Raw genomic sequence first — 14837 nt, forward strand, 5'->3', positions numbered from 1 at the left:
TTACAGGCCCATGCCACCACACCTGGCTGATTTTTGTATTTTTAGTAGAGACAGGGTTTCACCATGTTGGCCAGGCTGGTCTCGAATTCCTGACCTCAGGTGATCCGCCTGTCTTGGCCTCCCAAAGTGCTGGAATTACAGGTGTGAGCCACCACGCTGGGCCTTCCCTTAATCTTTCTCCATCTATTTCAAGGCTGAAAACTGTTCTGGCCAAGCGAACTGGGCGGTCTGAAGTAGAGATGGAAGGGCCAGAGGAATGCCTGGGACGGAGGCGCAGTTCTCGGATCATGGAGGAGACCAGTGGCATGGAAGAAGAGGAAGAAGAGGAGTCTATAGCAGCTGTCCCTGGCCGCAGGGGTCGAAGAGATGGAGAGGTACTGGCCCAAGATCAAGGAAAGTGGGAGTTAGAAAATAGATTCCTCTTTCTTGAATCTGATAACCTCCTTTTTCGTAATGCCCATGTGTTTCTCCCTAGGTTGATGCCACAGCATCTAGCATCCCAGAGCTAGAGCGCCAGATAGAAAAACTCAGTAAGGTATTGTGCTTCTAACCTCCCAAGAGTTGGAGATATGGGCTGGGCAAGAATTGATCAGCTTATTTTTTAAACTGAATTTTAATTTTTATTCTTTTGAGATGGGGTTTCTGTTACCCAGGCTGGAGTGCAGTGGCACGATCATGGCTCACTGCAGCCTCAGCCTCCTGGGCTTAGGTGATCCTCCCAAGTAGCTGGGACTACAGGCAGGAGCCACCATGCCTGGCTAATTTTTGTGTTTTTGTAGAGACAGTTTCCATATGTTACCTAGGCTGGTTCTGAACTCCTGGGCTCTAGCAATCCACCTGCCTTGGCCTCCCAAAGTGCTGGGATTACAGGCGTGAGCCACCGCTCCCAAACTTAATCACCTTCTGAATTAGGCCCAGATGGCATCACTTTTATAGAGGGACTGAGAGCCATTGCCTTTCTCCGATATACTGGATGAATTCACCACTGTCACTCTGGAAATGTGTTTATTCATCTTCATTTTCATTGTCTACCCAGCGTCAGCTTTTCTTTCGCAAAAAGCTGCTTCACTCATCCCAGATGCTTCGGGCGGTCTCCCTGGGTCAGGACCGCTACAGACGTCGCTACTGGGTATTGCCGTATTTGGCTGGTATCTTTGTAGAAGGAACAGAGGGGAACTTAGGTAGGTGTGCCTGTGGGAGTGTGGATTCTGAGTCCTATCAAACAAGAATTAAATAATTCCTTTTCCTTAGTAGTCTTGGGCTTCTTTCATTTTCTGATAATATAGCGTAATGGTTAAGAGCACAGATTTTAGAGTAAAGCTGCCTACCCACCTGCTCTGCCATTTCCAGCTGTATGATTCTGTTTCTTCATTTGTGAAGTTGAGATAATAGTGTATGTACTTCATAAGGCTACTGAGAGGATTAAAATGAGTTAAGTCTCTTAGAATAATACTTAACCCGTAGTTGGTTCGCAATAAATGTCAGCTTATGATTGTGCTGCTGCTGCTGATTACTTGGGAGAATAGTGTTTCTTCCCCAGATACTGTGTTCATTGGCATATAAGCTCTTCCCAGTGGAATCTCAAAAAAAGGGGACTAAGTCCAAGAGAAAAAGAAAGTATAGGTCCTAAGTTTATATACCCTCTTACTTTTCCCTTGTATGTCAGCATATGGCTTAACTCTTCTCTTTACAGTTCCTGAGGATGTGATAAAGAAGGAAACTGACTCCTTAAAAGTGGCAGCCCATGCGTCACTCAACCCTGCCCTCTTCTCTATGAAGATGGAGTTAGCTGGCTCCAACACCACTGCCAGTTCTCCTGCCCGGGCCCGAGGCCGACCTCGAAAAACTAAGCCTGGGTCTATGCAACCTAGGCATCTTAAGTCCCCTGTCAGGGGTCAGGATTCAGAACAGCCCCAGGCCCAGCTTCAGCCTGAGGCTCAGCTTCATGCTCCTGCCCAGCCCCAGCCTCAGCTTCAGCTTCAGCTTCAGTCCCATAAGGGGTTCCTGGAGCAAGAAGGCTCCCCTTTGTCACTGGGTCAGAGCCAGCATGACCTCAGCCAGTCAGCCTTCCTGTCTTGGCTGAGCCAGACTCAGAGCCATAGCTCCCTGTTGAGCAGCTCAGTCCTCACGCCTGATAGCAGTCCGGGAAAACTAGACCCAGCTCCATCACAGCCCCCGGAGGAGCCAGAGCCTGATGAGGCAGAATCCAGCCCTGATCCTCAAGCACTCTGGTTTAACATCTCAGCCCAGATGCCCTGCAATGCTGCCCCTACACCGCCCCCTGCAGTTTCTGAGGACCAACCCACTCCCTCCCCTCAGCAGCTTGCCTCCTCCAAGCCAGTAAGTAGCCAGAATTAGTAGTATGCACTTGATTTCATCTTGCCACAGGCACCCATTGCCTGGGTGTGGAGCTGCTGCCTGAAGTTGAGGGAACCTATAAACATGAAAACATCCTCATTTCCTTATGTCTCATTTTATTCACAGATGAATAGACCTAGTGCTGCCAACCCTTGTTCTCCAGTGCAGTTCTCTTCCACGCCCTTGGCTGGGTTGGCCCCTAAGAGGCGAGCAGGAGACCCTGGAGAAATGCCACAGAGTCCCACAGGGCTGGGACAGCCCAAACGGAGAGGGAGACCTCCCAGTAAGTTCTTCAAACAGATGGAACAGCGTTACCTAACCCAGCTGACAGCCCAGCCTGTCCCACCTGGTGAGTGACCTTGGAGTGAGGGCATCCGGTGTGGGCAGTGCTTCACAGCTGGCACCGCACATATATCTCATCTGCTCACAGAGATGTGCTCAGGCTGGTGGTGGATACGAGATCCTGAGACGTTGGATGCCATGCTCAAGGCCCTGCACCCCCGAGGTATCCGGGAGAAGGCACTTCACAAACACCTTAACAAGCACAGGGACTTCTTGCAGGAAGTCTGCCTGCGGCCCTCAGCTGGTAAATACATTCGTACACCCAGCTTGAGCTGAAGAGCCCAGGATAAGCATTGAGCTGCTGCTAGGGACAACAGCCTGATGGGCCTCTCCCTCTGCCACCTCTCTTCTCAGACCCCATCTTTGAGCCCAGGCAACTACCTGCCTTTCAAGAAGGGATTATGAGCTGGTCCCCCAAAGAGAAGACATACGAGACAGACCTAGCAGTGCTTCAATGGGTAGAGGAGCTGGAGCAGCGGGTTATCATGTCTGATCTGCAGATTCGGGTATGCTGGGATTGGCACTGTGTAGGAAGGTTGGGGAAAAGCATTAGTCCCTTATGCCCTGTTAGAAAAAACCCTGGGTCCCTACTTCACAGGTGACCTACCTTAAGTGGGTCTTGTTTTTGGTTTTTTTTTTTCCTATGCCAAATTTTCCTCCTTTTACAGTGAGTTTTATTCCTCTCTCTTAACTGAAGGGCTGGACATGTCCTAGCCCAGACTCTACCCGTGAAGACTTGGCCTACTGTGAGCACCTCTCCGACTCCCAGGAGGATATCACCTGGCGAGGTCGGGGCAGGGAAGGACTGGCACCTCAGCGTAAAACTACCAACCCTTTGGACCTGGCTGTGATGCGGCTGGCTGCCCTGGAACAGAATGTAGAACGGCGGTACCTGCGGGAGCCCCTCTGGCCAACTCATGAGGTTGTGCTGGAGAAGGCCCTGCTTAGCACACCTAATGGTGCCCCTGAGGGCACCACTACAGAGATGTGAGTGACTCCCACCCTCCATTCTTGGTGTTGGAGAGAAAGGGATAAGTTCCCTCTTTAGTGGATCCGCTCCTTATCCAAAGATCACCACTTTCTCCCTCCAGATCATATGAGATCACCCCTCGCATTCGTGTCTGGCGCCAGACCCTGGAGCGGTGCCGGAGCGCAGCCCAGGTGTGCTTGTGCCTGGGCCAGCTGGAGAGGTCCATTGCCTGGGAGAAGTCTGTCAACAAAGTGGTAAGAGGCTGAGAGAGCCTGGAGAGGCTGAGGGGCCAGCCAGCAGGGGCGGGTGGGGTCACTGGCAGGTAGAGGCTGGAAAGCTCATTCTACCTCCTCACAACCTTGGTCCAGACGTGTCTAGTCTGCCGGAAGGGTGACAATGATGAGTTTCTTCTGCTTTGTGATGGGTGTGACCGTGGCTGCCACATTTACTGCCATCGTCCCAAGATGGAGGCTGTCCCAGAAGGAGATTGGTTCTGTACTGTCTGTTTGGCTCAGGTAAGGCTTCTGTTCTTTCTTTCCCACACTCAAACAGAAATCAGAGATTATCCTCAATCTCTCCTCTCCTTGGAAAGAGTCCTAGACTGGGTATTAGGGGACCTGGGTTCTAAGTCCTTTTTTGGACAAGTCACTTAAATTCTATAGCTTTAATTGCTTTCTCTATAAAATGAGAATAACTATACCTTCCCTTTTACCTACTTCATTGGGTTATGTGAATAAACCAATGCCGGCTTATGCATGAGAGTATTTTGAAGCCTTAAATCATATTTAGGCAGAGATTGTCGTAGGGCAAGCAGTGCATCTCCAGCTGTTGCTAATCTCACCTGTTTCCTATACTAAGCAGGTGGAGGGAGAATTCACTCAGAAGCCTGGTTTCCCAAAGCGTGGCCAGAAGCGGAAAAGTGGTTATTCGCTGAACTTCTCAGAGGGTGATGGCCGCCGACGCCGGGTACTGTTGAGGGGCCGAGAAAGCCCAGCAGCAGGGCCTCGGTACTCGGAAGAAGGGCTTTCCCCCTCCAAGCGGCGGCGACTCTCAATGCGGAACCACCACAGTGATCTCACGTTTTGCGAGTGAGTTGAGTGAATCCTGGGGGCACAGTTGGCTCTACCTCTGCCAGAGGAAAGGGCTGGGAGGGGTAGTATATTTGCTTCCTGAGATGGAGGCATCATTGTCCCTCTAATGATAGGATTATCCTGATGGAGATGGAGTCCCATGATGCAGCCTGGCCTTTCCTAGAGCCTGTGAACCCACGTTTGGTGAGTGGGTACCGGCGCATCATCAAAAATCCTATGGATTTTTCCACCATGCGGGAGCGGCTGCTCAGGGGAGGGTAAGTAGATGTGGGTGAACCCCCCAGTCTTTGCTACTGCTGCAACTCCTACCCAGCTCACAGCTTTGCCCCTGCCCTGTCCAGGTACACCAGCTCAGAGGAGTTTGCGGCTGATGCACTCCTGGTATTTGACAACTGCCAGACTTTCAACGAGGATGACTCTGAAGTAGGCAAGGCTGGGCACATCATGCGCCGCTTCTTCGAGAGCCGCTGGGAGGAGTTTTATCAGGGAAAACAGGCCAATCTGTGAGGCAAGGGAGGTGGGTGGGGAGTCACCTTGTGGCATCTCCCCCCACCTTCCAAACAAAAACCTGCCATTTTCACCTGCTGATGCTGCCCTGGGTCCAGACTCAAGTCAGATACAACCCTGATTTTTGACCTTGCCCTTGGCAGCGCCCCACATCCTCTTATTCCTACATCCCTTTCTCCCTTCCCTCCTCTTGCTCCTCAAGTAAGAGGTGTAGAGATGAGGTCCTTCTGGACTAAAAGCCAAAAAAAGAAAGAAAAAAAATGATTTTTCTTTTCTGTTTTATTTGCTAATTAAAAATGGGGAGAGGGAAAGTCGTCCCTACTTCCTCCTCCCTGCTTCCTCTCCTCCCCTGTACGTGCCCCAGCATTCTGGGGTTATTTAACAATAGCAATAGTTCTAGTGAATGTGTGAAACCAAGAAACACTCTGTACTGTGTGCGGACCCGCAGTGACGGCCAGTAAAGTGGACTTAACTCCCAAGTGTGTCGCGCCGGACACCGGGCCCTGGACATGCTGCTTCCATGTTCAGTCCCTTCCCTGCTTCTCGCTGTCTGTTTTTCTTTTCCCACCTCCCACCCCCCAGTTTTCAGATTTTCTCTCATCCAATAATGTAAAACTATCGTGTACGGGTTCCTCCCTCCTTTTCTCTTCTCCCAAATCTTTTCCCTTCAAAGGAAAAAAAAACGTTCAGAGGTCCCTGTCTTCTGTCCCCATCTTCCTGCCGATAGCTATCCCCTGTATGACGTTGGATGCTCCTCACATGCTGAGTTTCCAGCCTTTTCTGAAACTCAGTAGCTGGGGAGAGGGCAGGGAGGCTTCCTGGGCCTTCCAGCCTCCTTCCCCACCTCCTTCCCAAACCCTCTTGGGAACTCCTCAGGGACAACTACTGCTGAGTTTGGGTGCACCCCAAGATGGAGGCCAGGTAGCAATGGGGCCGGCCTCAGAGAGAGCGTGCTGTGTGTGTGTGTGTGTGTGTGTGTGTGTGTGTGTGTGTGTGTGTGTGTGTGTGTGTGAGAGAGAGAGAGAGAGAGAGAAGATGCTGTGCTTGTGACCCTGTATTGTTTGATAGGATCCATTCAGTTTCCCCAAGTACCTGTTTTCATTCCCATTTTTCCATTTAAAACCATCACTTTTTTGTCTTTGGGAAACCACAGGAACAATTTCTCTGGAGACAAGGCTGTGTCTCTCTCCTGGTCATTTTTGTTCCAGCCTCTTCAGACTGTGCAATCTTTCAGCAGGAACTCCCTCTCTTCTCGGTAGCTTTGAATCTTAAGCTTCTACGGGAGAGTGGTAGAACTGGATCATTTCCTAATCCCATTTAGTTGTGCTTTTCTTCATTTACTTCATACCCCAGGACCCCTTCCCCAGCAGCAGAGACCCTGGAGCACAGGAGAGTAGGGAGGAGGGGTTCTGGGTCCATCACTGCCCTACATGTGACTATGTCCAAGTTAAGCCCCCAACACGAGAGGAAAGCTGCTGACTCCCAGCTATAGCCATGGGCACTTGGCCCCCTGCTTTTCCTGCTCAGCAGAGCCCCTCCCTTCAGAGATTACGGGTACTTGCACTGGGGAGGTGGCTGCTGGCTGGCCCAAGCAGAGAGCTGAGGCATCCAAGAAATGTTCCATTGGGGGTGGGGGTGCCAGGTGAGGTGGAGCATTCTTTGTATTCTGGCAGCACTGAAGAGCCACTGAAGGGGGTAGGGGCAGTGTAGGTCCTGGGGCAGCCCCTTTATTCCTTTATGCCCCTTCTCCCTCACAGCCTATTTCTAAAGTCGCCTTTTCTGTCAGATAAACCTCAAAACTTTTAATTTTATTTGAGATTTTTTTTTGCTTTTAAGAGGTGGATTGAAGAATATTTGAATTGACTTTATATTATGCATAAATATTTATATTTTATCTAAATAACTGCGCTGTAACAAACTTTGTGTTAGACAGTTGAAACTGTTAGAGTTGGGGGCTCTGCTTTTTCCCCCTGGCAATTTTCCCCTGGTATAAGATGTGCTAGATTAATTTCATTGTTGGAGGTGAGGTGGATGGGGGAGTGAAATCTCCATGGTTCCTGCTTTGTGTTCCTCTCCCAGCTCCATCTCTTTCCCTAGGGACCAGGCACTCATATGGCGGGGTGGGGGCCTAGCCTCAGTTTGAAGAAGTGGGGGCTGGAGCGGGGTTGGGGGTGGTAGGGATAGGGCATGATCAAAGGGGCCATTTCTTGCTTTTCTTTCCTCGTCTTCACTGCCCCCTTGAGCTAGGTGGATTTTCTCTTCATGACAAGAGTATTTGGTAGGGAAAGCAGGTTTAAAATAAAAAGACAACCCACCCCCTGCCCTTTTGCTTCCCTCCCATCAGTCTGGTTGACAGGAAGAAACTACACCATCAACACCAACAAGTTTCTGTGTTCCTTTTACAGCAAAAGGGACTTTTTATATAACCAAATGTGGTGTTTTAGTGACTTTTTGATAATGTACAGTTTTTTGTGAATTTAAATTTATTTCTTTCTATATTTTTAGGACCAATCTCATTTTTAATAAGGTTAAAAAGAAAAAAAAGTCTAGCGAAAAAACTCCTGTTTTTGCCATGTGATGTTCCACAAGTGCAGCTGTAGAAAAGTGCTTGTCAGTTGAATAAAAAAACCACATTTGATAGAGATTCAAAAGACTCTGTGTATTCATCTTCCCTTCTACACACCTGAGGGGGAGACGGCGTTGGGATAGGTATGACTGGCTTAAGAGACCACAGGCAGGGGAACAACAGGGGCTCCTGTTCCACACCCTCCGTGTGGATGGAAAGGGTCATTAGTGCTCCTGCCTAAATGTCTGGCTGAGTTGCTGGAGCAAAGGGGGATTCAGTGCATCCAGGTCATGCCTTGTGAGATGTGGCCCCAGCTTCCTAAGCTGCCACCTCTGTGTTCCTGTCATAGCAAATATGGGACCATCACCAGCTTACCACTTCCCACTCACGGATAAGACACCAAGACGTAGACTTTTGTGTTTTATTTTTTTAAAAAAGTGTGAAGTAAGACAAAATGGACCTCTACCAAGTTGTAGGGAAGGACAAGGAAAAGACCAGGGGTAGAAAAGGAGCGTAAGTTAGAATGGTGGCATTGGCATAGATGTGGGAAGAATATAAAACTAGAAGTCTCCAGATAAAAATACACAAAATATGTCTGTTTAAGTATAAACATTTTCTGTCCACATGCAAAGAGGTGTTTACCCACCCAAAAAGGGTATATGTTGGAGTGGGGACTTCACTCGGGCTGGATATGTATTACCCTCCAGCCTGGAAACTTTGTCTTGGTGAAACCCCCTGAACTGTATGTTAAGGTAGAAAAGGAACATTCGCTTCCAGCCTTATAAAAATGACAGACTCCCTCTTTGGTGTTTGGTTGCCTTCACAGCTATACGCCAGCCACTGAGCAGCTTTCTTGTCCTCTTAAGTTCTAAACTCTGCTCCTATGCTGGTGTCCTCCAACCATTACTTATTACCCTAAGCCGTCACCGCACAGCCTACTCCCCTGGCCTATCACAGCAGGACCTATCTGGAGAGTTCACACTATTCTAGGGTGATCAGTGAGCTAAAAATCCCAGAGAAAACACTGTAGGAATAGAAATTCCCAAGTTTAATTCCCAAGAGTTTAAAAATTATGAGCCTTTTCTAGCCCCCACCTTCCCAACCCTCAGAGAAGGACAGTAAAGAAATCAGTGAATCCAGGTATTTACCTATTGTTGAATTGTGAGGTTGTGAGGTAGACGTGTAACAAGGACAAGGAAGTTTGGGGATCTGCTTGGAGAATGAAGGTTTATTCAAAACAAGTGGACAGGTCAAGGGTAACGGGTGATGAGGGCACCTGGCTTTTGTAGTCATGTGGGGACTGTCCCCTGGGAGGTGCAGCAAAAATCAGAACGGAGACAGAAGCTCACAGTCTGGTTTTAGCTGCCAACTCCTATGGAAGTCCATAGCTGACTCCTATGGAAGGCCTACCAAATGAGGAAATTTCAGGAATTTGCTAATGCTTGGGAGGATTGAAAATGTAGGCAGCACAGAAATAGAGTAGTTGGTTTAAACGGGAGTCAGGAAGGATTGGTATAACAAGGCACAAGATTTGGAATTTACCCTTTACAGACTGGCTTTTATAACACCCACCCTCGTCTCTGAAGCCTGCTGATTCAGGGCTAGCAGAGCCTAGGGGCAAGTTTGGGCTAGATCACCCACCCAGTTTATTGCCCTTGGCTAAGAATGCAAAGCCCCTCATGAGCGCAATGCTGACACTTGCCCAGAAGGTGGGGCATGTGCACAAGGCAGCGGCAATAGTTCTTTTCTAGAAGACTAATAGCCACTGCTACTAGGGATTCCTAGGACATTCCAGCAAGGCCTCTCACAGCATCTATATGACGCAAAGTAACAGCCCACGGGTTGACATTGGAGTGACAGGCCTCAACTCCCAATGGGTTGACATTGGAGTGACAGGAGTAGGCACTGGAGGCACTAAGGGAGGGTGAGTGAGCTGATTGTCAAGTTAGGAAAGGAAAACGAATGGAGTGGAGCTGAAGTGGCCCAACCCAGCGCATGGCCTGTGAAGCAGCAAAGTCTGGTCTTCATCTTCAATATGAGTAATGTCTTCTTATCACTCCTTATCTGTTACTGACAAGGTCTATTACCCTTTAGAGCCACCAGGCTTCCTGGCCTGGGCAACTCTACAAATTCTTTGGTTAAAAACACTACAAAGGGCCGGGTGCAGTGGCTCACGCCTGTAATCCCAGCACTTTGGGAGGCCAAGGCAGGTGGATCATTTGAGCCCAGGAGTTCAACACCAGCCTGGGCAATGTGGCAAAACCCTGTCTCTACTAAAAATACAAAAATTAGCCAGGCATGGTGGCAGGCACCTGTAATCCCAGCTACTCAGGAGGCTGAGGCAGGAGAACTGCTTGAACCCAGGAGATGGAGGTTTCAGTGAGCCAAGATCACGCCACTGCACTCCAGCCTGGGCGACAGAGCGAGACTCCGTCTCAAAGAAAAAATAAAAATAAAAAAACTGAAAAGGCCAGGTGTGGTGGCTCATGCCTATAATCCCAGCACTTTGGGAGGCCGAGGTGGGTGGATCATTTGAGCCCAGGAATTCGAGACCAGGCTGGGCAACATGGCGAAAACCTGTCTCTATTAAAAATACAAAAATTAGCCGTTTGGAGGTCAGGAGTTGGACACTAGCCTGGCCAACGTGGTAAAACCCCATCTCTACTAAAAATAAAAAAATTAGCCAGGCATGGTGGCACACGCCCGTAGTCCCAGCTACTTGGTGGCCGGGGAAGGGGTGGCTGAGGCAAGAGGATCACCTGAGCCTTGGGAGGTCGAGGCTACAGTGAGCCATGATGGTGCCACTGCACTCCAGCCTGGGCCACAGAGTGAGACCCTGTCTCAAAAAAACAAAACAACAAAACCAAAAAACCAAAAACATTAAAAACAACATCTCATCCAAGCATGGAGGCTCACACCTGTAATCATAGCACTTTGGGAGGCTGAGGTGGGAGGCTCACTTGACAGGAGTTCAAGACCAGTCTGGGCAACATAGTAAGACCCCTGTCTCTACAAAAACTTAAAAAACTAACTGGGCTTGGTAGTATGTGCCTGTACTTCCAGCTACTTGGGAGGCTTAGGTGGGAAGAACCCTTGGGCCCAGGAATTCAAGACTGTACTGGACTACGACTGCATCACTGCACTCCAGCCTGGGTGACACAGCAAGACCATCTTTAAAAAATAAAGGCTGGGCGCGGTGGCTCATGCCTGTAATCCCAGCACTTTGGGAGGCTAAGGCGGGCAGATCACCTGAGGTCAGGAGTTTGAGACCAGCCTGGCCAACATGGTGAAACCCCATCTCTACTAAAAATTAAAAAATTAGCCGGGCATGGTGGTGGGTGCCTGTAATCCCAGCTACACGGGAGGCTGAGGCAGGAGAATTGCTTGAACCTGGGAGGCGGAGGTTGCATGAGCCGAGATCGTGCCATTGCACTCCAGCCTGGGCGACAGAGCAAGACTCTGTCTGAAAAAAATAAAATAAAATAAAATAAAATAAAAAATAAAATAAAAACATCTCTCTCCATCATCATCTCCACATCTTCCTGACCTCTCTACTGGCACCCTCCTCCAAAAAGTCCAATCAGTTTAGGGTCTGAGTATCATCTCAGAGCCTGAGATGAGGAGTAATAACGCCGATAGGAGATGGCTAGGCAGGCTCAGAGCCTATAAAGGATTATGCCATCTGAGGAAAGGACTCTAGTGTGTTCTAGTTGACTGAAAACAGAAAAATGCCAAGTACTAAAATATTTTAAGAATGTTATGAGCATCTGTAATGAGTGGGGGTGAGATGTAAAGTACAAAGAGAGTAAGAGCTGGGCTCCATGAAGACAGCATTCAGAAAACACTAGGCATAGTGTTTAAGAGCCCAACCCTTGGCTGTGAGCTGGAAGGCTCCCCTATGTTTCCCTCTGCCATCAACCCAACCAATTAGACTATTTCATGGGAGAAACAGTATCCCTCCTTTCTTCTCCCTCCTTTCCTCCAAACACTCACCCACTGTTACAAATGAACTAAAAATTAGGAGAGGAAATGAGTGTAAACCAAATGCACCAAAAAAGAAATTCCTCAGTGCCATTAGCCACCGCAAAATAACTTCAGGCCCCCATCACTTCCCATGCCCAAACCAGAAACACTCATTAATACAATCTAACAAGTAGATTCACATGAGAACTCCAAAAGGTAAATTCAAAATTCAAAACAAAAAAGTAGAGCCATTTAAACATTTTAAAATATATATATATAGAGAGAAAGAAGACAGAATCAGGAGTTCTGTGAGGCAGAGGAGAGGGGAGTGGCAATATCAACAATGGTTTCTATGCGTGAAAGGCCCTTCCTAAACCTCCTACCATAGCAAAGCTCCCCCGGTCTATCAGATGAACAGAATTCTAGATTTGTTTTCTCTTTCTCTCAAAGGCCACTGACAAGAAAGCAGCTATGGTATATTTTCCTTGACTGAGGGCTGGAGACTCAAAAACAAAAGGTATCTGCCCAGCCAGAGCCCTCTAGAAGGTTGCTGGGCTTGGGGCTATTTTACACTGGATAAGCCCTTCCTGAGTTTGGAAGCATCAATTAGAAGACTGTGGCAATTTGTCCTTTACGCTTTATATCCTACCCATTGCCCCGCACTCCCTCACCCCTAGGATGTACATAGAAAGTCGACACTAGGGGCACTGGGACTCTCAATTCTAGGGTGGCTGGGAAGGGAGGGAAAGCTGGGCCGAGCTCTACTTGTGACAACTGATACTACAGTTTCTTTTCCCCTGCTGTCACCCCCTTCCTCTCCCTATGGCCAGCCTAATGAACACCTGTCTCTCTATCCTCCATTATTTGCCTTTGTCTGACTGTCTAGTGGAGAGGCACCTGGCCTTGAAGTGCAAGGGAGTCAAATTCTCCTTTCAGTGCATAAGGGAGTGACTGGGAGAAGACAAGAGCAGGATTTGATTTCCTAGAAGATGGGTGAAGTCTTTCTTCAATCTGTCTCCATGTGTATAGAGTCACATCTTGCAGAAGGGGATAGTTAAAGACCAAGACATAGTCTTTTTTAAAGGACTCCTGACCTCATAAAGAGTTGGAATTTATTGCTCTTTTCTATCCTAGCTCCCTGTTGTCCTTCCACAGAAGGAACATTATTTCTGATGTCCTGGTTCCCTGGGCAAAGGGTCCAAGCACACCGGGGCAGGGCAGGTTGCTCTGGACAGTTTAGAGAGCTTTGTCCTTTCCCACCATTGCACAGCACACACCAGAACAATGCCCACCTGAATCCCTCTGAGTACATGTGTGCATTCAGCATGGAGCCACAGCTCTTTCAAGAATCACTCTTGCTATATGCAGAGTTATCAAAAGTCAAAGTCTGGGGAGAATTCAAGGATCCCAGTCCAGTCCTTCCCAAACAGTTGCATGAGTGTCAAAAGGCACTGTTTGTCCAGGGTTGGGGTGAGAATTTACCCTAACCCAGGAGGCAGGGACAACACTGTCTATATCAGTGTTTCCCAGTCTTGGCAATATTGACCTCTGGAGTCAGATAATTCTTGGTTGGGGGTAGTGGGGACTATCCTATGCAGTGTAGGATGTTTAGCAGCAACCCTGGTTTCCAGCCACTAGATGCCAGTAGCACACACATCCCACCTCCAGGCGTGGCAATCAAAACCGTCTCTAGATGTTGCCAAAGGCCTCTGAGGGACAAACACCTCTGATTGAGAACTCCTGGTCTGTGAGTGAAGCAGCAGATCTTCCACCGTGTGGAAGGAGCCTATGTGGATTCAACTAGGTCACAGCTGCAAAGGCTCTGAGCATAGCAACGTGTAACAGGGAAGAGAGGGGCCATGAAGCCCAGAACAGAAAATATCCTCCAGGAGGCAAGAAAGCAGGTACTCCCAAAAAGCTATACCTCAGATGCTTCCTCAGATGCTGTTGGCCTTGGCAGTGAGAAGAGTTGGTAAAAGTCAGTAAGTCCATTCTTCCGGAACTTGCCAGGGAAGACCTAGTCTTCAACCAAGTTTGGCTCAAGGGTGTGTTCCCAGGGCTGTGGAATTGTCTCTTTAGTAAGCCTGGGTCACATCTGTGCTTTCTGAAGCCAAAGTCTAGTTTTTTCTCCCAGGGTGTGGCAGGGTGGGGGAAAGAACAGCCACTTCCATGGCCTACTTAGTGTTCTGCCTTGTTCCTTGCCCGGCCTGCCCCCCAACCCCAAATTCCACATGAAATTTCATTTTTAAAAATCCATAAAATTAAAAGCTGTAAAAGGGCAAAGTAGGCAGGCTCAGCTGTTTAGAAAAGAGAAAAAGAAGAATCTGGACAAGAGAAAGAAGGCATAATATGGGTGAAGAGGAGATGGGGTGCATGAGCTGAGAGCTTTACAAAATAAAATTTTTAGAGTCTGCATACTTTTTAAAACACATACACACACGCATCAAAAAAGTCCATAACTAAGCTCAGTAAGTAGGGCTCCTTCATCGATGTTCTAGCACCACACCTTTCTGTTCTGTTTTGGTTTGTAAAGAAATAATTACAAATTGTTTTAAAAGCATTCCCAAATAATTCCAACACATCGAAAACTTTTTCATATAGATGAGAAGCTACGACCACCATGTCTCTTCAAGGTAGGGGAAAAGTACGTTGCAGTTAAAAACAAAAAGCTTTCTTTGCAAAAGAAGAAAAGTTTTTTTGATCTCCTTGAATGTAGCACACAAAAAAAGTGATGGTTCCCCTAGGCTCCATCAGCAATAGTAAAGGGCAGGAACATAGAGATTTCTTTTTCCAGGCCCAGGCCTGTGAAAAACGATGGCTAAGTGTTAGTCCTTAGCAGAGCCGACGGATGGTCTCCATTCCTGGTTAACCCTCTGGAATCTGGGAGCATGAGTATCTCCAAGAATTCATTTCTATTCAGTAAAGATGGGGAGGGGAATCCTAAAGAAGGCACAAGCCAGAGAGGAGACAAGACAAACATAAGAACCTGTCTGACTTCAGGCCGGGCTGAGCTGCTGTCTGCCAGTGCAGCCCTCCCTGC

General features: G+C 48.3%; 2 protein-coding genes across 71 annotated transcripts in view; one reads left to right on the plus strand and one right to left on the minus strand.

Annotated features, from left to right (window-relative positions):
* Nucleotides 1-7912, plus strand: part of BAZ2A (bromodomain adjacent to zinc finger domain 2A) — a 40931-nt gene extending 33019 nt beyond the window's left edge. For 22 of the 50 annotated variants that reach the window (XM_063786508.1, XM_063786495.1, XM_016923173.4 and 19 more), the window contains 13 exons: nt 194-374; nt 476-535; nt 1037-1181; nt 1694-2340; nt 2485-2707; nt 2789-2944; nt 3055-3206; nt 3398-3687; nt 3771-3924; nt 4039-4185; nt 4529-4758; nt 4875-5018; nt 5103-7912. In XM_063786508.1, the coding sequence (XP_063642578.1) occupies nt 194-374; nt 476-535; nt 1037-1181; nt 1694-2340; nt 2485-2707; nt 2789-2944; nt 3055-3206; nt 3398-3687; nt 3771-3924; nt 4039-4185; nt 4529-4758; nt 4875-5018; nt 5103-5268 (2695 nt within the window). In that variant the 3' untranslated portion in view covers nt 5269-7912. The remainder of the gene's footprint in view (nt 1-193; nt 375-475; nt 536-1036; nt 1182-1693; nt 2341-2484; nt 2708-2788; nt 2945-3054; nt 3207-3397; nt 3688-3770; nt 3925-4038; nt 4186-4528; nt 4759-4874; nt 5019-5102) is intronic. The other 28 variants (XM_063786535.1, XM_063786516.1, XM_016923175.4 and 25 more) reach the window with 3 other exon arrangements.
* Nucleotides 1-14837, minus strand: part of RBMS2 (RNA binding motif single stranded interacting protein 2) — a 94544-nt gene that overhangs the window by 10658 nt on the left and 69049 nt on the right. For 7 of the 21 annotated variants that reach the window (XM_054663163.2, XM_054663158.2, XM_009425108.5 and 4 more), the window contains one exon: nt 14508-14737. The exons of 5 other annotated variants lie outside the window; for them this stretch is intronic. In XM_054663163.2, the coding sequence (XP_054519138.1) occupies nt 14616-14737 (122 nt within the window). In that variant the 3' untranslated portion in view covers nt 14508-14615. Of the gene's footprint in view, nt 1-8241; nt 14738-14837 lie in introns of those variants that run through there. 9 more of the 21 variants (XM_009425106.4, XM_001168729.8, XM_054663164.2 and 6 more) reach the window with 7 other exon arrangements.

This window comes from Pan troglodytes, chromosome 10, assembly GCF_028858775.2.
Source record: "Pan troglodytes isolate AG18354 chromosome 10, NHGRI_mPanTro3-v2.0_pri, whole genome shotgun sequence".
NCBI classification, from domain to species: domain Eukaryota; kingdom Metazoa; phylum Chordata; class Mammalia; order Primates; family Hominidae; genus Pan; species Pan troglodytes.